The sequence below is a fragment of the Capsicum annuum genome, chromosome 5 (genome assembly GCF_002878395.1).
Source record: "Capsicum annuum cultivar UCD-10X-F1 chromosome 5, UCD10Xv1.1, whole genome shotgun sequence".
NCBI lineage: Eukaryota > Viridiplantae > Streptophyta > Magnoliopsida > Solanales > Solanaceae > Capsicum > Capsicum annuum.
This window is the reverse complement of record NC_061115.1, coordinates 200974111-201000131: the sequence shown is the minus strand read 5'-3', so window position 1 is coordinate 201000131 and position 26021 is coordinate 200974111. Positions and strand designations below refer to the sequence as shown.

General features: G+C 30.1%; 1 protein-coding gene across 1 annotated transcript; it reads right to left on the bottom strand.

The window, feature by feature from the left end:
• Positions 1–17440: 17440 nt before the first annotated feature.
• On the bottom strand, positions 17441–21065 carry LOC107872609 (beta-amyrin 28-monooxygenase). Its single transcript, XM_016719248.2, has 3 exons — positions 20004–21065; positions 18676–18863; positions 17441–17995 (listed from the first exon to the last, which is right to left on the bottom strand). Exons 1-3 carry the CDS (start codon positions 20959–20961, stop codon positions 17693–17695), a joined length of 1449 nt encoding a protein of 482 aa, XP_016574734.1. The 5' UTR covers positions 20962–21065; the 3' UTR covers positions 17441–17692.
• Between the last annotated feature and the right edge of the window lie 4956 nt (positions 21066–26021).

The following is a 26021-nucleotide window of genomic DNA, read 5'->3' as shown; positions in this document are numbered from 1 at the left end:
CTTATTTTCTTCTATTTTTGTTCATTTTATAATTTCAACTGTAACTATTGTAATTTATGGTATTATACCAACATAATATGTTTTCATTTGGTGTATGTTATAGTTAGATTTTGAGTTGGTAAATGCTTTATCTACACTTACTTCAAAGTTTTAAATTGAAATGCTTAATTTTTTTTTGGTACGTTTATACGAGTTAGACAATAAATATTTTCAAAATTTTTAAAAAAATTTGGTGGATTTTTTTTTACTAAGCATGACAACAAAAGAAAATATGCATATATATTTGGACAAGAACAAATTAATAAAATTAAAGAATTCAATTGAAAAAATATTTATACCTCAAACGACTATCGTTTTACATATGAATTACTAAGAAATATTCCATATAAGAATGACACAGAAAAAACTACATAAAAATTCAATAACATGATTCTAACTAGAAAAAATATTATATTTGTAATTATGATCTTGACAGATTGATAATGATACAAAAAAATAAAAATAAAGAAGGAAACTTGACTAATATCATGATTGTTGTTCAAATCTTTCTGAAAAAGGATGTAACATAATTTTTTTATTCTTTCTCTTTCGAGTTCATTTCTATCAAATATTGTGATGATTTTGTCGCTATAAATACATCCTTGATGGAAATCCTCAATTTTATTTTCTTAAATTAAAATTTTGACCATGGTTGAAGGTAAGAAAAATTCCGTTTTCAGGATCTTTCTTTACATTTTTTTATGTGTTTGATCACATTTTCTTTTAGTATACTTATATTATGGATGATAGTTTGCTAATACAGTGGTCTGTAATGGTCTTTATTCTAAATTTATGTAGTCTATACAATATCTAATACTTTCTAATTTACACTTAAATAAACTTATACGATTTACACAGTTTACTTCTTATTCTGTGAAGAACTTCCTTCATCTGTTGTCTGAGTACCTGTGGTTTTAAAACTAGCTGGGAGTATTCTCCCTACACTTTTTGGCAAAGTGTCAACCGTCAACAAATTTGATAAGTCTTTACCAACTATCGTTTGAGCCGGACTAGCTGTATCATTACCCGATACAGTAGGTCTTTCTGCATTCATTGGGGAGTACACACAACCGGTATGCAAAACGTACCATTAACAACAGGAAATTTACCAAGATATAGAGTATCTAAACAAACCCAGACATTCAAGCAGAACAAGACATAAAACCTAGAGGAAGAAGAATGCCAATAGAAGAACCTGGTATACAACAGATAGGAGTAATAAAAGATCAAAAGACTTAGAGAAAATAATACAAATCCTAGATAAGCTAGAGATAATCGGAGAAAACCTGACCTTGAGGAGATGAAAGAGCATTTTATAAAATGTGAATTAAGAACAGATAATTATGGTTATACATGTAAAAAGAAACTAAAAGGTGAAGACTCAGAATCGATTTATAGTATAGATAAAAGTAAAAAAGAATTTATGAAAAGCGCGGCAAGTTCCTCAAGCTCTTTCCAAAGAACAACCGGTATGCAAAACGTACCATTAACAACAGAAAATTTACCAAGACATAGAGTATTTAGAACAAACCCAAACACTCTGACAGAACAAGACATAAAACCTATAGGAAAAAGAATGCTAATAGAAGAACTTATTAGATTACAAGAAGGCGGTAATAAAGGAAAAATTCTAAATTTACTAGCTCATGACCCTCAGGTAAGGAATAATGTAATAGACATATGAAAAAATGTAGTTGTAGCAGACTACATACAACATATACATAGTAATTACAAATCAAATGCCGAAATTATGTATAGATATTTAGAAACATTTCTAGGAGAAAGTACTAAAACACTTTGGGAAGCTTATAAGATAATATTCCCACAAGACTTTCAAGAATTAGTAGAACTGGCTCAAATCCATATAATTTTGTAAACAAAGTACATACTCTACTAACAGGCCAGAATCCAAAGAGTGGATTAGTAGTATTACAACAAAGAGCTTTAGTAAATTTAGAACAACTAAGTTTTAATCATTGGTCAAGAATTAAAGAATTTTTAAATGATTACTTTTATTATCATACAATTAGTGGGAACTCATTTGATCAGACTCTAGGAGCTAGATTATTTAATAAATTACCAAAGGCTCTAGGAAGAGAGATATAAGAAAAATGGTCCAAGAGAGAAGGAGTAATACAAAATCCAAACAACCCATGGTCAATAGGACAAAGAATACAACATGTGATGGATGTATTACAAGAAAAATGTACAAATAAACAGATACAAAATTAATTAAAAAGAAGTGATACATATTTTTGTAAAAATATATGTACTACACAACATTATGACCAAGATTATAAAAAGAGAAAATATAGAAAGGCATATAAAAAAGACTATCGCACTAAGAAGAAATATTATTTAAGAGGATCAACTGCAAAGAAGTCATACTTAGATAAGAATAAACATGTAAGAAAATATAACACCAATAGAACCTATGAGAATAAATTAAAATGTTTTACTTGCGGAAGTGTAAAACATTTAGCAAATACTTGTCCAAAAAGAATCAATAATAGATCTAGGAATGCACAATTAATAGAAGATGTAAATGAAAATTTAATAAATGTAGATGAATATATGTTAGATAATGAAAGTATATACTCCATTAGAAGTATGGAAGTCTTTGAAGAAGAAATAATTAAATCTGATTCTTCAGATTCTGGAGAAGAAGAATTTATAAATGAAATAGGATTAGAAAAGACAAACTTAGACTATTATGATTTAGTAAATTTGATAGAAGAATGTGAACATGAATTTGAGGAAGAAAAATGATTAGACAGTAATTAGTGTTGTTTTTGTAATGGTTTCCAAGTAAAAATAAAAGAGCAAATGTAGAAAATGTTACAGGGAAGGATGCATCAAATGTATAGAAAAAACCTAAGAGATCCTAAAAATTCAAAAATCAACAAACAATTTAAGTAATTTTCATAAGAAACAACCTGAACCAATAGTTAAAACACCAGACAATAAAATACTAGAATTAGAAGAAAGACTAAAAATATTAGAAATGAGAGTTTATAACCTCGAAAAACATAGAGGTAATTAAAGAGGAAGACTTATTAGAAGTAGAATTATTAAATACATTTGCTGAAAATAATAGAGTTAGACAGAAAAAATTAATGATGATACCATTTGAAGGAATGATATGTAATGAAGAAAAGAAAATTAGTACAGTCAAAGTTTTAGCAAGAATAAAAATTAAAGACTATGAATTTGAGACTTTAGCTATAGTTGACTCTGGATGTACAATGAGCATTTTAAACAGTAGAATTTTATCAGTAAAACTAATTAAAAAATTGCCAAAACCTCAAGAATCCATGCAAATGGATGGAACATATAATACCTATACATACTATATACAAAAAGCAAAAATAAGTTTTATTAATACTTGTGAAAAATTCTACCAACCATCATATACACTTAGTGAAATACTAGTTAGAGATTTAAATATAAAAACAAACTTTGTGTTAGGATTAGACTTTATGGTACAAAATAATGGAGAAACTTTTAATACTGAAGACATAAAATTAGTCCAAAAACTTAAAAGCATGATACATGACATCCCAGACTTAACGTTACCATTAAAAACGGATGATTTTTTCTATACATTTTATGCATCTTTCCTTGTAACATTTCCTACGTTTTGCTCTTTTGTTTTTACTTGGAAACCACTTACAAAAACAATACTGATTACTGTCTAATCCTTTTCCTTCCTCAAATTCATGTTCATATTTTTCTATCAAATTTACTAACCTGAACCAATAGTTAAAATCAGACGATAAAATATTAGAATAGAAGGAAGACTAAAAATATTAGAAATGAGAGTTTTTAACCTCGAAAAATATAAAGAGGTAATTACAGAGGAAGACTAATTAGAAGTAGAATTATTAAATATATTTGCTGAAAATAATAGAGTTAGACAGAAAAAATTATTGATGATACCATTTGAAGGAGTGATATGTAATGAAGAAAATAAAATTAGTACAGTCAAATTTTTAGCAAGAGTTCTTTAATTCCAAGAGAAGAAACAAGATCACCTAGAACTGGAACAAGGCTGGGATTATCAGACGGAGATAGTGACGATTATGAATGAGAATATAACTCAGCCATGGATCAATTTTTCCAAGACCAGTTTCTTTTTAAGTGTATAACCATAATTATATGTTCTTAATTCACATTTTATAAAATGCAAAAAAAAAAATAATCAAAAAACCAAAAAATGCAAAAATAATTTATTTTGGTAGAAAATATACTTGGATCTTTATGACTTGGACACTTACACTGGACTAAGGACAACGAAGGATGGAGTATTGAGTAGGACTTTACACCATATTAAAACACAACCACGATAACTCTGCTTTAATATCTTAAAATTACTTACCTTCTTTAATTACTTGTTAAATATAATTTGCTTGCTATATTTATCTGTCTATAGTACTATACTAACTATATAATCTACGATATATTATATCTATATAATCTACGATATATATTATAATACATATACTAAAGGATATATATATATATATATATATATATAAGTAATATATATTTTTGCTTATTATTATTATTACTAATAGTAGTATAAGTGGTCTATATATAAGATTATAATATATATTTAATACATAGTATAATATATATACATATATTTACTGCTTATATATACAGTTACTAACATATATATATACTTATACTTATTAGCATATATATATTGCCTATTAATATAAATACTAGTTACTATTTATTATTAATTTTGTTTATATATTATTAATATATCTATCTATCCGTCTTGTCAATTATTATTGTTATTATCTATTATCTGTTCAATATATTCTCTATTATTACTATATTGTTATTATCATCTGACTATATTACCTATCTATTATCTATATTATAACCACTTAAGAAGGAGCTGTACTGGAAGTAAAAGCAGAAAGAACCTGAAGAAGGAAATAGAAGTATAAGATGAAACAAGAAGAAGAAATAAGAAGAAACAAGAAAAAGCAGAAGCATAAGAAGAAACAAGAAGAAGAAGCATGGACGAGTATTGACTTAAATTTATCATTAATTTATTGAGTATTTGATTTATAATAACTAAATAATTATAGAGAATAGATGAAAGGAATGAAGAATCATACTCATGAAACAACTTACAAAATTAAGCTTTTTATTTACATTTTTTTTTATGTATATGGTCACATTTTCTTTTAGTATACTTATATACTTATATTATGGGTTTTACCATCTTTTATGATGCTTCAGGTGTTGGGTTAGGTGATGTGTTGATATAGTAGAAAAAGTGATTGCTTATGCATCTCGTTAGTTGACGCCTCATGAGAGGAATTATCCTACCCATGATTTGGAGTTGAGTGCAATTGTGCTTGTCTTGAAGTTGTGGAGACACTACTTGTACGGAGTCCATTGTAAGATCTTCTCAGATCATCGTAGCCTTTAGTGCTTCTTTACTCAGCGAGATCTTAGTATGAGACAATGTCCTTGGCTTGAGTTGCTTAAGGATTATGACTTGACTATTCTCTATCATCCAGGAAAGGCTAATGTGGTTGCGGATGCCTTGAATCAAAAGTCGACTAACATAGATATCTTGGCGTATCTTTTGATCCAAAAAGGCCTTTGGACTTAGAGGTTTAGTTTTTAGCTAACCAGACGGTTAGACTTGATATTATGAAACTGAGACGTGTTTGACATTTGTGGATGATAGATCTTCTTTGATGGAGCAGATTCGAGCTCATCATTTTGATGATGTTAGATTGATGTCGATTCGAGATAAGGTATTGAATGGGAAGGCTAAGGAAGCCTTACTTGATTCAGATGGAGTTTTGCAAACTGAAGGCCGAGTTTGTGCTCCGAGAGTGGGTGACTGTATTAGGTTGATCTTGGAGAAGACCCATTGATCCAGATATTCCATCTATCCAGGTGTGACTAGGATGTATCGTGATTTGAGATAACATTACGAGTATGGTGGTATGAGGTGAGATATAACAAGTTTTATGGCTCGTTGCCTATGTTGTCAGCAGGTAAAGGCCGAGCATATGAGATCTGGTGGTTTGCATCCCGAGTGGAAGTGGGAATATATCACCATAAATTTTGTGACTGGTTTGCCTCGTACATCTCATAGTTCAGACAGTGTTTGGGTCATCGTAGATCGATTGACTAAGTCAGCTTATTTTATTTTTTGTTCAGGTCTCATTTAGTGCTGAGAGGTTGGCCTGTATCTACATTCATGAGATTGTGTGTCTTCATGGTATGCTGGTGTCCATTATTTTAGTTTAAGGTTTTGTGTTCACTTCTCACTTTTGGGAGACTTTTTAGGATAAGTTGGGTACTTGAGTTGATTTTAGCACAATGTTTTATCCCCAGAATGATAGCCAGTCAGAGTAGACTATTCAGGTTTTGGAAGATATACTCCACGCATGCGTGATGGATTTTTGTGGGCAATGGAAATAACTTTTGGCTTTAGCAGAGTTTGCATACAATAATAGCTACCACTCAGGTATTGATATAGCTTCTTTCGAGGCATTGTTACTCTCCAATTGGTTGGTTTGATATTTCAGAGGTTAGACCTCGAGGTATGGACTTGCTTCATGAGTTTTTGGATAGAGTTTGAGTAATTCAGGATAGACTTAGAGTGGCTCAGAGTAGACAGAACTGCTATGCTGATCGTAGACTTCGTGTCTTGAGATTTGGTGTTGATGATTATTTTTTTCCTTTAAGTTTCACCCATGAAGGGTGTGATGAGGTTTAGGAAAAGGGGCAAGCTTAGCCCCAAGTAAATTGGTCCATTTGAGATTCTTCGGACTGTTGGAGATGTGGTTTATGAGTTGGATTTTCCCCCTGATTTATCAGCTGTTCATCCAGTTTTTCATGTTTCTATGTTTTGTCGTTATATTCCTTATGGGTCTCATGTCATTCATTGGGATTTGATTCAGTTATATGATGGGTTATCCTTTGTTGAGGAGCTGGTCTCCATTTTGGCTAGGGATGTTAGACGGTTGCGCTCTAGAGTGATCCCTTTGGTTAAGGTCCAATAACGACATCAACCTGTAGATGAGGTTACTTGGGAGGTTGAGTCTGATATGGATAGTTCTTATCCTTAGCTCTTCGTTGATTCAGGTATTTCTTTGTTTTAGTTTGAGGACGAACTAGATTTTTAGTGGTGGATGATATAACGACCTAAAAATTTGAGAAAATATGTAAACTTTATGATTTTGTGTGATTTAACTATTTTATCCCTCCCTGTAGTTGCATTATGGTATTTTTGGGGTGTGGGAGTGATTGACATGATTCCCGATGCATTTTGATACCATTTATGTGATATTGTAGTTTTTGATGGTTTCGAGAGCCTTATTTAAGACTTATGTGGATATCATTTGATCCGTGCAATGGATGGATGAACGGACTGCGCTAGCAGCTTCAAAATATCAATTTTAGGCTAGGTAAACCTTTGGTTTGGGTTCTGATTCACCAAGCTCATTTTGACTTATTGATCAGAAAGTTGAAAAGTTGAAAATATGGGTGTGGGATCCATATTTGGTCGAAATGACCTCGGATGAAAAATTTGACTTCGCCATCAAATCCAAAATATCAATTTTATGGTGGTAACATATTTGGTGTAATTTTACGGCTCTTAAATATCATTTCGATCTTCGATTTAGAAAATTATAATTTTGGATTTTGAGGGTAAACTTTGTGAAAACGATATTTTTTTTTTAAATCTGATATCGCTATTGAGTCCGGTGCGTCAAATTTAGTGTGGTTACATAGTTTGTTTGCGTATATTAGACTCCAAATGAATTTCGGATTCCCCGTCGAAGTCCAAATTGACTTTACCCCCCCCCCCCCCCCCTTCCCCAGCTTTTTAGCAATAGCTGTGCCAAAAAATCTGCAATAATAAATAACAATTTTTGACCTATTTTGCTCTTTTTCATCTTGACTCTTGGGAGTTAAACCCTAAAATATTGTGGGAGCTTAAAAGTGAATTTGTGGGAGCTTGGAAAGCTAGATTAACACCTATTTCTTGATTCTATCACGATTTAAGGTAAGATTTCAGCCTTTTCTACTCTAATTCCTTGATTAATTTCTCAAAACTCCAAAATCTTAAGGCTTGATTTTAATCCCCAGTTTCACTCCTTTTCACTTGAATAATACTTTTATCTTATAATTACTAGTTTTTTTTTTTCAATTTAACTTTCAAAACAACTCTGATTCTTGATTTTAACCCGAATTTTAAAGATTTTACCCGGTAAAACTTAAAAATAATTTTTCTTCAATTTGAACCTTTTTTTTAACTTGATTTGACTTGAGTTTTTAGATTTAGTTTTCTAAAAATATGAAAAACACGTTTTTGAAGTAAAGTTATGATTTTGCCCTTCTTTTTTCAAAAACCCATTTTTGGGGGTCCGTTTTGACCCCGAATCAAAAGTGGTCAATATGGGTGTTGTTGATTTTTTTTTTGATGCGTAGATTTCATATTTGATTTTTGTAGTGGTTCGGAATCATTTGTGGAAAGTAAGGTCGTGGATTCAAAGTGTAGCGGACCGATTTCGACATTCGAGTTAGGTTATGACTTAACTCTTTCAGACTGGGTTGGGTAGTAAATGATGGTACAAAATGCATGTTAAGGGTGAAAATTAATCATGAAAAATGGTTATATATGTGTTGTGCCTGTGTGGGGACCCATATGTGATGTAATTATCGAAATTGAGATATTATGTGATTTGTGTGACTGTCTGGAGTCCTATGTGATGTTGATAGCCTTGAATACATGTGAATAACTGTATTGTGTCTTTGAAATGCCTAAAATGATACCATTAGTCTATTGTGATATATTTATATACCTGTTGGTATATGAGACATGTGAAAATTCATGGATGAAATAGAAATAATGAGTGGATATTAATTCACATGATTGTGGAAATGTATCATTGTAGTTAGTTATGAAAATATATCATGTAGTTGGTTGTGGAAATACTCATTGTGGTTGCCTGTAAGCATTACATCCTCGTATCATACTCATTCATGAAACATTGGTACCACCATGGCAACACTTGAGTAACACTGGCAACACATTTTTAAAACCCTCTCCAAGGGATGTGCCTGGGAGGAGATATTATAACACCTTATAAAACCCTTTTCGAGGGATGTGCCAGAAAGGAGATATGAGATATGTGGATTGTATATGAGTTGACGAATCCCCTATGGGTCCTACATCGAAAAGCTTTAGCTCCATAGATGTATACGAGGATTGTGCGAAGATCTTGGAGGTTGTGCGACGACCTCGTGCAGTATCAACATTATCATTATCACCATCATAATCATTATCATCATATACATTGCACTTACTTTATTGCGTTTATATTATGTTGTATTGTTATATTAACTTGCCATATATGTAATTGTCTTATCTTCTTTTACTTGTATTTGATGATCTTGTATATGCATGTTCCCTCTTGTTCTACTTATATGTGATTTAATATATACTTGTGTTCTATCTTGGTGCGATGTTGTAATATATGTGATATATTAAAACGGTTAGTGCAAGCGGTGTGGGCTACCGTTGTGAGATATTTTCTGATTGCAGGTGACGTGCCCTTAGTGTATATTTTGTATACTTTATTTACTACTTTGCTTTGTCGGCCTATGATACCTATTGAGTACAAGTGGACCTTTCTCATGCCTATTGCACTCTTTCGGTGCAGGTTCTAGCTCAAGTACGCCTCAACTTGCTTGACTTGGGTGATTGTTGGAGCTTCCAAGGTAACGGTTGGACATTCATACGTCCGGAGTTCACCTCTGTCTTTCTATAGTATTTACGTCGTTATTAGTATTCAGAGACAAATATTATTCATTTGTGGTTACTTTTCTGATGTATTTGATCCCTGAATTGTATTAGTAGTTCTTATACTATTGACATCTGATTTTGGGCATGATTGGTATTTTGGATAAGTTCTTTCCGCATCGTCATGATTACTTGTATGGTTTGGCTTCGTTCTAGAACCCTTACTTTGGGGTATTTTTGTCTTTTTTTCTTTTTGTATCAGTTTTGTGATAGATTTACTTGTCAAGGTACAATGCGACAAGTGCCATCATGATCCTCATTTTTGGGTCGTGACATGCAACAACCTACAAAATTAAGAATTTGTGAAGGCAATAAAGATATGTTGTGGTTGTCTTCTCTCTTTCTTTTATTTAATTTTATTAATGTGTAATAATGTGCTAAAGATGAGAGATAAAAAGACAATAACGACTATCCTATGTGTTATATTTTGCTATTCATATGATAATCTACAATAATGTATCATAACATCGAAATTATTAGTTTTCCTAACGTCCTTCTATTGTTAATCCACTTTAATTTAAAATTTAATTTTTGCTATCTTCAAAGTGTAAAAAAAGTAAGAAAAGACATATATGATGATTTTGTTTAATATTTTTTTTTTTTACTTTTAGTGTATAAACTTCTATAACAGTTTAACTTTTACTTGATAACAACCCATAATTTAAGAATTATAAAATTTAATTATGATTGAAAATTATTTAGGATTCACATGAACATATAAAATAACAAGAATGCAAATAAATGGACTGATTAACAGATCTGAGATGAATTGAAATTAAGAGTTTTCCATTGTAAAATCATGTAAGTAATCATGAATTTTTGATCTTTGTCTTTTTTCAATTGAAAATGTGAATGAACATATCATTAAGCGGTCAATATTTTCAAATTCAAAATACACATATAAGTTAACATTAAAGTAATTATTATTTTTGTAAATTACTAACTTTTTGAAATACAAACTAATAAAAATACACTTTTGTGATTATTATAAAATTTAGATAACTGAAAAAAGATTATATTATAAATTTAAGAAAGTTCAATGATCGCGCATAGCGCAAAAAATTCTCTAGTATTATAATATGATATTAAAGTAAGAAAAGGTCTTGGGTTCGAAAAAGTTTCCTCCTAATTTAAAGAAGCAGCCTCGCACCCCACGTGAGATTATGAATAAATAAAATAATATGCACCCTCTAATAACCTAAACTTTTAGCTTAGATGATTACATCTATATCTATAATGTATAATATATTAAAAGTGTGCTTAGAAAAATTTATGCTTCATTAAAAATTCTGCTTTAGACAAAATCATCCTTTTTACTATTTTTTCATAACAAGTATAGTATACGTGCTTTACACGTGTGTATCATATTAAAAATTAAAAAGATTATAAGAGAATTACACAACAATCAATGTATGATTAAAAATTATATTAATCTATGATTAGACATCAAATAACAAAAAAAAAAAGTATAATAGCATAAATAAGAAGAGAATATGAGGATCTATAACAAAAATTAATAAATAAAGCACAACAATTAGCTAAAGTTAACACTGATGCAAACTTTAACAGAAAGATCTACCACAATATTGTATGAAACTAATTAAAAGTTTAATCTTTAATGATATTTTAAGAATAGCATAAAACAAAGAGCTCAAATCTAACATTACTTTCTCCCCATCATCCTCAAAGTTTATTGCATCACTTTAATTCATAATTATATCCTCCCCAACATTAAGTGCCAAGATTTGATGCAAAGTCATGCGATTGATGAATTTTATCACAGCTAGTCAAAGTTCTACTTACTGATGGAGTGAACGATAACAAACTTGCAACACTATGATATCCATTCTAATTTTTTTTATTTTTGCAATTTTCACAAACACATCACTTCCTTCATCGAATGAATAGTTATGAAAACTCCTTAGAATAAATCACACAAGATATTAGAGAAGAAAAAGAAAGATCACCATGATTTAAATATTTTAATATTATTTAATTAAGTGGTCTATATATCGAAAAACTAATACTAAAAATAAAAAACCTATTTAGCGAATAATATCTCATAAACAAAATTACTACGCCTATATTGTGGAATCCTATTCTATCAATTTATAGAAGTTCAAAATTTATCCTCTAAGAAAATATCAACCACATATCTCAATAAGAAAATATTTTTCATCAATAAATGTAATAACCTAAACCTAATTTTATATCAATTTAAAAAGTACATATTTATCACCTTGAAGATGGTAGCAATGAAAGTCCTAATACGAAGAAAAGTACTCCTAATAGTCCTAATACTAAGGAAGTAATTAAATGACTATTATTAAATATTGGACAAATAATTAATTATTATTTTTATATATAAAGAAAATAAGTGATACCACAATTTTGTCTATTGCGGAGATTTTTAATGAAGGGCAAAAAATTCAAATCACTTTTGTAAGAATCATTTTGAATGGATAGTTATGAAAACTCCTTAGAATAATATGCGATGTCTATAAATTGCACAAGATATTAGAAAAGAAAAAGAAAGATCATCATTATTCAAGTATTTTAATATTATTTGATTAAGTGGTCTACATATCGTAAAAACTGATATTAAAAATACAAAGCCTATTGAGAGAATAATGTCTCACAAAAAGAATTATGTAACGACTATGTTGTGGAATCTTGTTCTATCAATTTATAAAAGTTTAAAATTTGTCCTCTAAGAAAATATCAACCAAATATTTTATTTAAGAAAATATTTTCCATCAAGAAAAGTAATATCGTAAATCTAATTTTATAACAATTTTAAAAAGTAAATATTTATCACCTATAAGACGCTCCTAACTAAAGTCCTAGTACGAAGGAAAGTACTCCTAAAAGTCCTAATACTAAGAAAATTACGGTGGTAAAGTCTTAATATTAAGGAAACAATTAAATGGTTGTATTAAATATTTGAAATAAAGTTAAATATTATGAATGACAAAAAGTTCAAATCACTTTTATAAGGGTTTTTCTTCATTGAATGAATAGTTATTAAATTTTTTTTTGAATAATATGCGGTGTCTATAAATTACACAAGATATTAGAGAAGAAAAAGAAAGGTCACCATTATTCAAATATAATAATATTATTTTATTAAGTGGTCTATAGAAAAACTAATATTAAAAATACGAAACCTATTGAGAGAATAATGTCTCATAAATAGAATTATGTGACAACTATATTGTGGAATCCTATATTATCAATTTATAGAAGTTAAAAATTTGTCCTCTAAAAGAATATCAACCAAATATTTCAATAAGAAAATATTTTCCATCAAGAAATGTAATATTCCTAAATCTAATTTTATACTAATTTTAAAAAGTAAATATTTATCACTTAGAAAACGATCCTAATAAAAGTTCTAATATGAAGGAAAGTACTTCTAAAAGTCCTAATAATAAGAACAATTAAAGTGCTAATACTAACGGTGCTAAAGTCCTCTTAATACTAAGGAAACAATTAAATGTCTATTAGTAAATATTAGAAAAATAATTAAGTAATATTTTTATATATAAAAAAATAAGTGAAAAGACGATTTTGTCTATACTTTTAATTAAAAGCAAAAAGTTTAAATCACTTTTGTATGAGGCTTTCTTCATTGAATGGATAGTTATGAAAACTCCTTAGAATAAATGTGATGTCTATAAATCACACAAGATATTAGAGACGCAAAAGAAAGATCATCATTATTCAAATATTTTAATATTATTTGATTAAGTGGTCTACATATCAAAGAAACTAATATTAAAAATACAAAGTCTATTGACTGAATAATATCTCACAAATAGAATTATGTAACGACTATATTGTGGAATCTTATTCTATCAATTTATAAAAGTTTAATATCTCATAAATAAAATTATGTGATGACTATACTGTGGAATCCTATTCTTTCAATTTATAAAAGTTCAAAATTTGTCCTCTAAAAAAATATTAACCAAATATTTCAATAAGAAAACATTTTCGATGAAGAAAGGTAATAACCTAAATCTAACTTTATAACAATTTTAAAAAGTAATATTTATCACCTAGAAGACTATCCTAATTAAACTCTGAAAAGTACTCCTAAAAGTCCTAATACTAAGGAAACAATTGAAGTCCTAATAATAAGGAACGGTGCTAAAGTCCTAATACTAAGGAAATTATTAAATGACTATTAGTAAATATTAGAAAAATAATCAAGTATTATTTTATATATAAAAAAAGTGAAAAGACAATTTTATTTATTGCAGATATTTTTAATGAAGGGTAAAAAGTTCAAATCACATTTTTAAGGATCTTCACAATTTTAATATTATATATATATATATATATTATATTATAGATATAGATATAGATTATTATGTATTAAATATTAATTATAATAAATATATGAAAATTTTGATATTATAATAATAGATGGAAAGTTTTGGTATTCCTAACCTTTTTCACTATTTTTTCATAATTATTATATGTTAAATATTAATTATAATAAATATATGAAAAGTTTTGATATTATAATAATACATGGAAAGTTTTGGTATTCGTAACAATATGGAAAATAAAAACTACTACTAAATATATGGGAAGGTCTTTTCTTAAAAAAGAACTCTACAATTCTATGTAAAATAATATCTTAGTCAAACTTAGCAAAACAGATGCTACTTCTCTTTCCTTTTTCTTCTAATTATCGTTTCTCTTTACTTTTTTTCTCTTTTAGTTTTGGTTCATGATTTCTTGTGGGTGATGTAATTTTATTAAATTAAAATTCGTACAAAATTTGATTTATATTAAATTTAAAATTTATTAGTCCCAAATAAATATTGCAGATTAATATAATTGGATTAATTATTTAAATTCAAATATGTATGAATTTAATTAAAGTCCAATTTTTATTGGGTTAGTTCATTAATTTGGACTACAAATGATGAGCCCATCTTGCTAAGCCCAAGATAATGTCATATTCTAGAGGCCCAAATAAGCATCACGTGTCAAATGACGTGACATGCCAAGTCAAGGGAAAGATCCAATAAGACTCTGCCACATGTCAAAATGATGTAGCAAACCTATGAAATCAAAACCCATAAAAGGTGATACATCACTCAAATCAAATTGGTTAAACGAAGTCCATCTTCATCATGACTCTTTCTTTTCTACAATTATAAATAGGGGTGTCATAATTTAGAAAAAAGACCCTCTAGAACTCTAACAAGTAGCAAGAGAAAGTTCGTGGATCAAACGCCGCAATTTCTCTAAAAGCTCAAGCGATCAAGACTATAATATTCAAGAACAAGCTCAAAAACCCTTGAATTCAAGCATAGCACAATATTCAAGAACAAGCTCAAAAGCCCTTGAATTCAAGCAGAAGTTAAGATCAAATCCCTCAAGTCCATCAAATCAAGTTCAAATTCAAGATTAAGCTTTAAATCCTCGAATTTATATCTGAAAAGGCGAATCAGAGGATCATAGAGATTGTAACACTCGCAATGAAATCAATAAAATTGATTGTTGCAATATATTTTTCCTGTCTCAATTATTTATTTTTCGGCCTCGAAAATTTTGTTGTCCAACAGTCTTCTTGCACGGGTTAGCATCTTCCTTTCTGCCTTTTTAATTCCTTTTAGTTAATAAATTCATATATTATGTATGAATTATGCATAGTTGACAATTGATAATGGAATAAATTCATCTATTATATATGAATTATGCATAGTCGATAATTGATAATGGATTCTCTCGTCTGCTAACTTGAATAACAGGTTGAGCATCAACTACTTCAATGAGTATGACCTCAACAGATTCCTAAGATCAAAGAATGAGACCCTTTTCACTCTTCTCACCTTCTCTTCAGAATGGTTAGTCACATTTAATATCTACGGGGGCCAAAGTCATCATCAAAAAGGTATTCCAAACCTAAGTTTAGTTGCTTGATGGTGGTAGAATGATATTTAGAAGTAGTTTCAATTCCTCCTTCCGATTTCAAGAAATAAAAATCTTGAAAAAACAATTAATGAAATATCTCTATTTTATGGATGTTAACTTAGAGTTTGATCAAGAAAACTATCATAATGAATCCATATCTATAATCTATACCTATAATCTATAATCTATAATATATTAAAAGTGTGGACACCCTTAGAAAAGTGATTTGAACTTTTTGTCTTGTCTTTTTTTTTTAAAAAAATATTTAAAAATTAATTAAAGTTAAAGCATAATTATTAAACCTTGCCTTATTTGACTTATATACCTAAAATTTAATATAAAGCCTAACCTTATTTGAATTAAAACCTAAAATTTTGGACATTAAAATTCTTTTAAAAGAAATTATTAGAAAAAATTGGCCAAATTGTGACACGAGTATCAAGTGTGGCTAAGAAATTCTATTGATTTACTATATTTGGTTAAAATAAATGCTGATTTTTGTTTTTGTTTTTGAGTTGGACTCCAACTAAAAAGTCAACAGACAGTTGACTTCTCCAAAAACAAAGGTATAAGGTCGGTACTTTTTCAAAACAAGACGTTTTTGTACGTGTCTCTTGCACTACTCCTTACCTTTATGTAAGTCTTCGCAATATACAAAAATATTTGTATTTTAGAAATTTGTAAAAATTTGCATTCCTATCATTTTCTTTGATAAAATTATGCTTTAGAAATTTAGTAAATTTTGATATGTTCTGTTACTTTCATTCCTTTTTTTTTGTTGACGTAAATTTGTTTTAATTATTTAATTAGTTATGGTAAAGAATCAATGAACTTGGAAGAAGGAGAATACGTTAAAGAAAATACAAGGTAATTTCATATTCTTCTTCTTCTTCTTCTTCTTCTATTATTATTATTATTATTATTATTATTATTATTATTATTATTATTATTATTATTATTATTATTATTATTAAAGTAGTAGTAGTAGTAGTAGTATTTTATGTTTAGCTACGAATTTAGTAGGTGATTTCAATATTAAGTTTTGTGCACCGATAAAAAGTGAATTTATGCAATTTTAGATGGATACAGACCTACCGAACGTTGGAGGTTGATAGCAAAAGCAAGTAGAGATTGATAACAAAGGTCATTAAGAATGGTATGTCCACACAAAGATAATAACAAAATTATGTTGGTAACTTTATCATTGAAAATTTTTCTTGTGAACTTCTATATTGTGGTATTGATGACTTTATTTTATTTCCACTTGTGTTAAATATCACATCTCCACAAAACTTCTATACTATTATTTGCCTAGCTTGGAAGTTGAGGATGATTGAAAATCAAGCAACACAGGCTTAGGTCTTAGAGGCTAATAGAAGTGCTTGAGATGCAACTTATTGAATCCTAATATTTGGTGAAAAGGAGGTTTATCTTATGTACAGTTAAAGGGGTTTTCTTAAAAGCATTTGGTTTATATGGTAAATGTTGCTAATGCATTAGCTTGACAGTTTTGTATCGGAAAAAGAATTCATAAAAATTATGGTTAGAGAAAAATAGAAAATATAATATATATATTATATTTTAGTTAACGTGGAATTACACGTGCAACGCGCGTAGACTAAACTAGTACTTATACATTTCTGTCGATCACACAAGTCCTTGATTTGGCAATTTATCAAAATCCGGTACCCACTACAATACATTATATACACAACTCTTAGGGAAATGATGTCAAAAGTACCTTTTTATTATACAATCATAAAATAATATTATTCCAACATTAAACTATATATCACATACATTTAAAATTGCCTTAACCAAGGAGTTAATTTTGGTAAGTACATACTCTCTTAGAACTTGCCTTTTTCACGTCTTATTGTGAGGATAAAGTCTGACCGGAAGTCCATTTGCCGGAACAGGCATCGGATTAACGATAATCTTTTCATCAGAAATAATTTTGTCCCAACTGAACCTCTTAACAAGATGGTGCATGAAAACAAGTATTTCTAGCTTTGCGTACTCTTTTCCGGGGCACATTCTTGGTCCACCACCAAATGGTACAAAGGTGTATGGAGGTGGTCCACTTCCTTCAAATCTTGAGGGGTTAAATTTTAAAGGCTCTGAAAACACTTTTGGATTTCTGTGAGTAGAATTTGCACACCAGTATATCTGTAACAAATTGAAATATATAGAATTAGCCTTTTTTTATTTCAGGTTAGTAATGTTGTTTATTTATTAGTTAATAGGTTATAATTGGCATGTCAGATTATTTCTTATCTAATACTCAATTTAATTTATGTGTCGTAATTATGGTTGGTTCGGTCTAAAAAATATGCAACCTTCCTATATCTGTAAAGTTTTTTTGTTAAGTGTGTTCATTTTAATTTCTCGTAATGACACAAACTTATATGAATGACATTACATATTTCACTGTACCAAAGTAGATTTTTAGCGACAATAACTTAATGTCGCTAAATTATGCTTTTAGAGGTAATTATTAGTGAGAATTACATTTTAACATTGATTTTCTACCACTTATTCAAACAAGCTACTTCCTTCATTTAAAAATGAATGACCTACTTTCCTTTTTATTCCGTTAAAAAAGAATGATTCCTTTCCTCTTTTAGCAACTTTTTTATTTTAACTTTCCACTTAGCATGTTTAAGACCACAAGATTGAATGACATTTTTATACATTAGACATATCTTTAATTTAACACCACAAGATTCAAAAGTCTTTTTTATTCTCGTAAACTCCGTACCAGATTAAACTAAGTCATTCTTTTTTGAAACGGAGGGAGTATAAAATACACAAAATAAAATAGAAGGATTAGTATATTTGTGTTTTACCTTCCATCCTTTTGGAATGTAGAAGCCATTAAAAGTGAAGTCATCAAGGGCTTCCCTAAAAGCACCTTGGAGGGGTGGAGCAAGTCTTAGAACTTCACATGCCACGTTCCATGAATATCTCATCTTTTTAATATCTTCCCAATTCAATAATTCTCCTACACCCTTTGATTTTGCAATCTCCATTTGCTCTATTTTTTACCAAATAGCAAAAACCAATTAGTAATTTCTTTTGAAAATATAGTCTTGTATCAATACTATATATTCTAACGTATAAATAGATTAGTCAGACACAAACCTCAAGTAAAACAATTTTTTTTTTTATCAATATTACTATTTGTTACAATCTTCAAAATAACGAGGAAATGGTCGTCTATATATGGCCTTGAACAGAAAAAATGATTTTTGAAATGTCTTACCATACATGTTATTTTCAGAATTGTCAGGTTCATAGCAATACAAATATTTTTGAAAGGCAAAGATAAGTAGAACCAACAGCTAAACGTTCTTTAACCATAAAGCACTATCGTAGTACTGACGTTAAAAATAGGCAGTTGAGGGATTTTGTAGTCCTTTATATTTTTTTATTTTTATACAGGAGAGATGCTAGAAAAGGTCATTTTTTTCTGAGAAAAACACTTAGACAGAGAGGCAGAGAATTATAGGTATTAAATGAGCAGACTAAACACAATTTGAGTGGGTTAAAATAAGCTAAATTAATGAATTAGCCATTATTGATCCACATAGAAGTTGATTGGCCTGAAATGGAATAAAAAGTGAGTCACAATTCAATCCGCCTATAATTTATTAAATTTTAATTTCTTTTTTGTTTTTTTTATTTATAATTTTTTGGTAACTAATAGAATTAACTTTATATATATATATATATATATATATATATATATATATATATATATCATTTAAGGAAATTATTTTTTAAAATATATTTTACAAGATTTCTATTGGATCAATTTGAGCTCCATAAAATTACATATATGATATATGTATATGCTAATAGTGTAATCTTTTTAATATTATAATATATAATAAATTTTAAAACTTGATAACCTGCATATTAGTTAGCTGTCATTTTATCAGGTTACTAATACTAATGTTTAAACTTATAGAGAACAATTTAAAGTTATATACATCGCATGAACTGACCGTTTAAAAAGGCTTATACTAATATGGTGTAGTTTTGACCTATTAACCACCATTTCTATCAGATTACTTATTACATGTAAATTGTGTAAATATATTTTCTACGATATCAACATAAGATATGTGTATATATATAATGACAATGAAATATGAGAAGTTGGGTTACGTACCTTTGTAAACTCCATCATAAATCTCAGGTAGCTCAGCAAGGTACTTCACAATAAAAGCACAAGCAGAACTAGCAGTGTCATGGCCACCAATCAACAACCCTAATATTTTATCAGCAATATCCAACTCCTGCATGAATTTCCCATTTTCATCACTTGTCAATAGCATGTGTGACAATATATCTTGAGTAGCTGATGCTTTTCCCTCTGCCAAATCAATCTTTCTTTGTTTTATGATTGCCATAAGCTCTTTTCTGATAAAATTCGAGGCCTTAATTGCACGATTAAAAGGCGTGCCAGGCAAATTTATAGGAACAGAAATCAATCCAGAAGCCAAAACATCAAAGGGTTCAGCAAATTTAGCCACATGATTAAGATCTTCCACACTCACAAATAATCTACAAGCCAACCAAAAAGTGTAACGTTTTGATAGCGGGAAAACTAAAACTTCTCTTTGATTTTCCCACGATGACTCGAAATGTCTTTGTGCTATATGATCCATGATTCCAATGTAACGTTGCAATGCTTCAGGCTTGAGGAAATTAGGAAGCATTTTTCTCATTTTTATAGCTTCTTCCTTTGAAGAAGTTTGTGTTGAAGAAGGGAATACTTTGTCCACTGAACTTGGCCACCATGCTTGGACTAATTTATTTTCATTAGAAAACAAGAATTTATTGCCAGAGGCACCACAAAAGACAACCGCTTTTTCACCTAAAAGATGAGTCTTAAAAACGTTAGTAGAGTACTTGGAAATTCTATCAAAGATGAATTTTTCCGGGTGGCCTTTCCAACCGGTGGAGAGAAACTCGAGGCTTTCTCCTATCACCGGCCACCCGGACTTTCCCGGAGGAAGTGGACAAGACAATGTGGACTTGTTCTTATTGTTGTTTAAGAGAAGGAGGAAGGAGAGGGAGACTAAAAGGACAAAGAGGCAAACAAGAGAGACAGAGAACAACTCCATGTCTGGACAAAAACAAAACAAAAAAAATAGATAAAAATGCTCTTTGTGTGCAAGCTTAAGGATAAAAATGCTCTTGGTGTGATTTTGTATGAGTTTGGGGTTTTGGGGTCAGATATAAAGCGCGCGCACATATATATATATAGGCACGTATATTTTGTGGCTTGTGATGACTTATGGGGAATATGGCGAGGGAAATTCTTAAATTTGTCTCATCTTTCTTATTGGCTTATTTCTTTAGTCTTAGATTAATTGAAATAACATGAATAGTGAAAATTTATCTAGACAACTCCATTACTTGCTAGGGTCTCAGGGCCATTTGGATATGATTTCAAATTATGGTTCGAAATTAAGTTGATAGAAGTTGAAACTTTTTTGGACAATACAAGTGAATTTTTTAAACTATATTTTTCTTATAAGCATAAAAACTTCATAATTTATGAAAATTATTAAAATTTCTTCAACTTATCGAATTTTTACCAAATGAGCAAATTATAGTCCATATACAAGATATTGGAATGTCCTAAGGAGCTGAATTAATAAATCACATATCTCCATATTTCTTTTATAAATAAATATTTGCGATTGCATATTATTACAAGTTTCAAATATATGCAATTTTACAAAGATTCACTGATCAAATAAATCAACCATGACACAAACTAGCTATTCTTTGATTAAAATTCTCTCATATGATACAGACAAGCTCTTCACATCGTGCATGAATCTTTTTTTTATTTTACAAAATTGATAATTATAGATCTTTTCTTGTAAAATAGAAACTTATGAGTAAAGTTTTATATTTTTTAAAAAATAAAATCTCAATTTAGAATTCAAAATCCCACTTTTTAAAGAATTAGATATTGGATATTGAATTATTGTGCAAATTTCATAAATAAATTAAATAATGATTTGAAATCAAAACATCAAAATCTTGCTTTCAAATTCTATGACTAAAGGCCAACTGAAACGTAGTACATTTGATAACAAAGTGTAAGTTCTTGCGACTAAAATATTAATTTGTATTTGTCAAAACAGCAAGAACTTTGATCTTATCGACTTTGATGCTTTACAAACGTAACTTGCGATAAAGTTAAAGTATTCGTAAGCTAGAAACTATGTTTTGATCTTATCGAATATGCTCTTTTTTGACCTAGTATGATAATAGTAATTTTTAGTATATTTTATTTAGTGTATTAATTTAGGATACATGTGTTGTACGTGATAAAACATTACTCTTAATATAAAGTAAAATAAAATTTTGATTTGGACTATTTAGAAATCCTAACTAATCAATCTAAGGCTAACACATAAAAAATATTCATTATCTAGAACGACACAATATTACTAGATATGAATTAGAAGTAAAAAGATACTTATGTATGTGTTATGCTGGCGAATGAAAGTGAAGAAATTACAATGTTTAAAAGACCTAGGCAACAACATGGTGGATGTTTTTGAGAATTTCTAACAATAAAGTTACTCTTTACTCTGCTCCAAAAAATCACTAAACTGAAGATTTTCGAGGACACCCCCTAGCCAGATTCAATCCTAAGGGTCAATCAAGACTTTTAAACTAGTGAAAATAGTCGTCACAATCTGAGTTCCTGCTTTCAACGAGACTTTCTTAGCTTGTCAAACTTTCAACATTAGCACCCCATATTAAGAAAATATTTCAAAAAGAAAATATGGCAATAAAGAAGTCATATAAGTTAGTAAGAAAAATAATGGATAGCATGCAATAAAATAATACACAAAATAATGCGGTAACTGAAACAGAATATACAATAGATTGTAATAGACATCAAAAGAACAAAAATAAATTTATGAGAGGCTAAACAGACAACCATAATGCTCACAGACTCCCACCAAATCTAAACTTGGCGAAAAGCAAGTCAAAACATAACTACCTACTAACCTTCTACCCTAATTCGTGACCTCCATAACGTCCTATCTAATGTACATGTATATAAAAAAATCACAAATTGCTTAAAACAAATATACTACGGGCATGCAACAATATAAAAATTAAATTAATCATAAAAATTACAACATTACAAAAAACATGATTCATAAATAAAAAAGAATTAACCTTCTATCCTAATTCATGACCTCTATACCTTCTTGTCTAATGCACCAGTATATAAAAAACAAATATACTATGAGCATAAGTAAATAAAGTTTAAATTTTGTTTTTTACCTTTTTAAATTTATGGTAGATGGATCAAGCATTAAGTCTTATGTTGTCGTTGTTTTTCAATTCTAATGTTTCCTCTACTATTGATCGTCAAGGTCGATAGGTGATTCAAACATTGAGTTTTGTGTTTTTTTTTCTAGTTCTAATACCTCCATATGCTCTTAATCGTCTAAATTAGTAACCTTATTCGGTATATTGCTATTAGTTGTTTAGATTCTAATGTCTCCTAAATTATACCTCCAAGAAATATAACGAGGTCGCTGTCAAATATATAATTCAACAAAGGTTGTTTGAACCTACAGGGAATATGCCTGAAACATCTTGAGTTTTGATCCTTAGAAAATTTCCTAGAAATCTATTCTCCGAACCTAATACGACTCATGGGTACGAGTCGTATTCTGGGGTACGAGTGGTATGATTTTGTCGTATACTGATCAATGTTAGTTGGTGGGATGGTTTTGGTCATTGGAATGGGTAATAAGACTTAAGGGTATGAGTCATAAGAGATTGGCACGAGTCGTATCAAAAACTCGTGTGGTGGGCAGTGTTTGATCCTCCTGGTATTTCATTCCTCCAGGGATACGGGTCATGGGTACAGATCGTATGCTGTGGTTACGCCTTAATTGGATGAGCCGTATACTGGAAAGTGTTTGATTTAAAGATTGAGGCTTGGATACGAGTGGTGGATACCGATCGTATAGGAGGGTATGACTCGCATGGGTCAGTCGTATCCCTGTGATGTTTTTTTTTAAGAAATTTAAGTGGGGGTATTCTGGACATTTTTCTACTTACCCTAATTAGGAACCAAGATTTCTAATACACTTAGGAGGTTATTTACACTATTATTCTAGTCATTAACACTTAAAAACTATTCCAAAACATCTCATAATTTTTTCAAGAGCTTTTGAGGCAAGAAGACTAGGGTTTTATCTTACAGATTACTTTGGGGCTTGCTTGGGATTTCTTTTCGTTAATTCTTCGGTATAAGACATGGTTCTCTACCCTCATTGTAATTTCAACTAAAGGCATAGTTTATATGATTGCTTTCATGGTTTTACTATTTCATGATTGTGGTTTTCAACTATTATTTGGGGTTTTTGATGTTAAATGCTTGGTTATGGTTTCCTATGATTTTAATTGTGCTTTTATTTGCATTAATGGTGGTTTTGGATAATTGGATTGTGTGGTAATAGTTTAATGGTCTTTGAAATTAGTTTTGTCTATATTATGCCCCCAAGGTGTTTGATAAAATGCTTATAAAGATATGTTCATTGCATTGATTCTTTTAATGGAACTCTTGCATGTTTTAAATCGGATAAAAGATTTATGCATAGTTTAAATGGTTTGAAAAGGCTAAAGGCTAAATGGTTAAGCTTTTGGAGAAGATGGAAGTCTCCTAAGTGGATTTACTATGGAAATTGGAAGGGCACCTAAGGTCCCTTAACCTAAATGGCTTGGCTATGGATATTACTTGCAAGTAATAGGGTGGTATGACGATACCATCAATATTGGCCTTAGTTAATAATGGTAAATAGATTGTTTGGACATGGTTTTAATTCGAAATTAATGGAGAGGTGTGTAGCTAAGCAATGGAAGGTGGCAGTTCCGAGGGAACCAAAATCGAAAACTTATATTTTCCGATATGAGGGGTCTTCGATGGCCACGTGCGAGTGTCACATTTTATATTGGAGGGATGTACAATCATTTCATGGAATATTCCCTGGTCGTGCGGCTACACACACTGGGGCCCATTCAGTAGGGGTAGTTGAACCCTTAGGGCCTATGGGTGGTTAGGACGACAAAGCTACATAACCCAGGGAAAGGTTTTAAATGCATGCTAAATTCGGTTTCCTTTTCCAACACATATATGTATGATTGTATGCATTATGGATGGTTTCACTTGGTTTTACGACTGACATTATTTTATCCTTATCGTGATATTTATATTAGCGGTCATTTGCTAACCCCGTCTACTGGCGGCTGTATACCCACGCTATGCAAGAATCGACAATTCTACTCCTCCTGTTAAGCATGTGGATTCGATATCAGCATTTGGACTGAAGTGGTGAGCTTCCATCATTTCGGAAGGTATCATTTCATGTTATGAATTTATTTAGACACTTATCTTTTACTTTGGATATTGATTTTGGCCATGGTTGGGGGTATGTCCCAACAAAATTTATTTATTTTGTCGGATAGAGGCTTTGTGGTACTTCTGGGGTTGATATGAGCGGAATAGGTAGAGGTGTCAGCCTTGACATTGGTATTAATATTGAGGATGGCATCATCGGACATGATTTCTCACTGTTCTGTCATATTACATTTTGGGATTGATTTTCATATTATGTTTTGCTATTCCCTTTGGTTTATGGTCTATGGTTTGGTTTGGTATGGTTGGGCGGTTGTTGCGTTACGGTTGAATTCGGTTGGGTTGGTCACGGTTGTGACTGTATCCTAGAGTCTTAATAAGAACAGTAACACTATCTTATTATATGTTCGAAATTCAGCTCATCTGAGATTGGATATAGGTGGTTGGGTTGGGTAACAGGGGGCGGTCCCCGATCCTATTTGGGCTTGGAATGCCTATTACGATAAGGCTCAGGGTCGGGTCGTGTCAAGGCCGAATCATTATCATGAACTTCTTGAAGTAATCAAAAAATAAAGAAAAGTAAATAAGAGGATTTTGTGGGAACAATGTCAAAAGTGACAAATCTTGATCGCTTTTGGTTGAATCAACATGAGAGGAATACTAGGACTGTGCTTCCACCGACTTTCTAACTCCGTAGATTTATTGTGCTCCACCGAACTATCCCAATACCTTACATGTAGAATCTTATCAGATATGAATCACCAATCGTTTTGTGAA

Excerpts from the sequence above, each read along its gene's own strand:
- LOC107872609 (XM_016719248.2), bottom strand. The coding sequence starts at position 20,961 with ATGGAGTTGTTCTCTGTCTCTCTTGTTTGCCTCTTTGTCCTTTTAGTC. Across the intron at positions 18,864-20,003 it reads TTATGATGGAGTTTACAAAG|AGCAAATGGAGATTGCAAAA; the intron begins GTACGTAACCCA and ends GGTAAAAAATAG. Across the intron at positions 17,996-18,675 it reads ACATTCCAAAAGGATGGAAG|ATATACTGGTGTGCAAATTC; the intron begins GTAAAACACAAA and ends AATTTGTTACAG.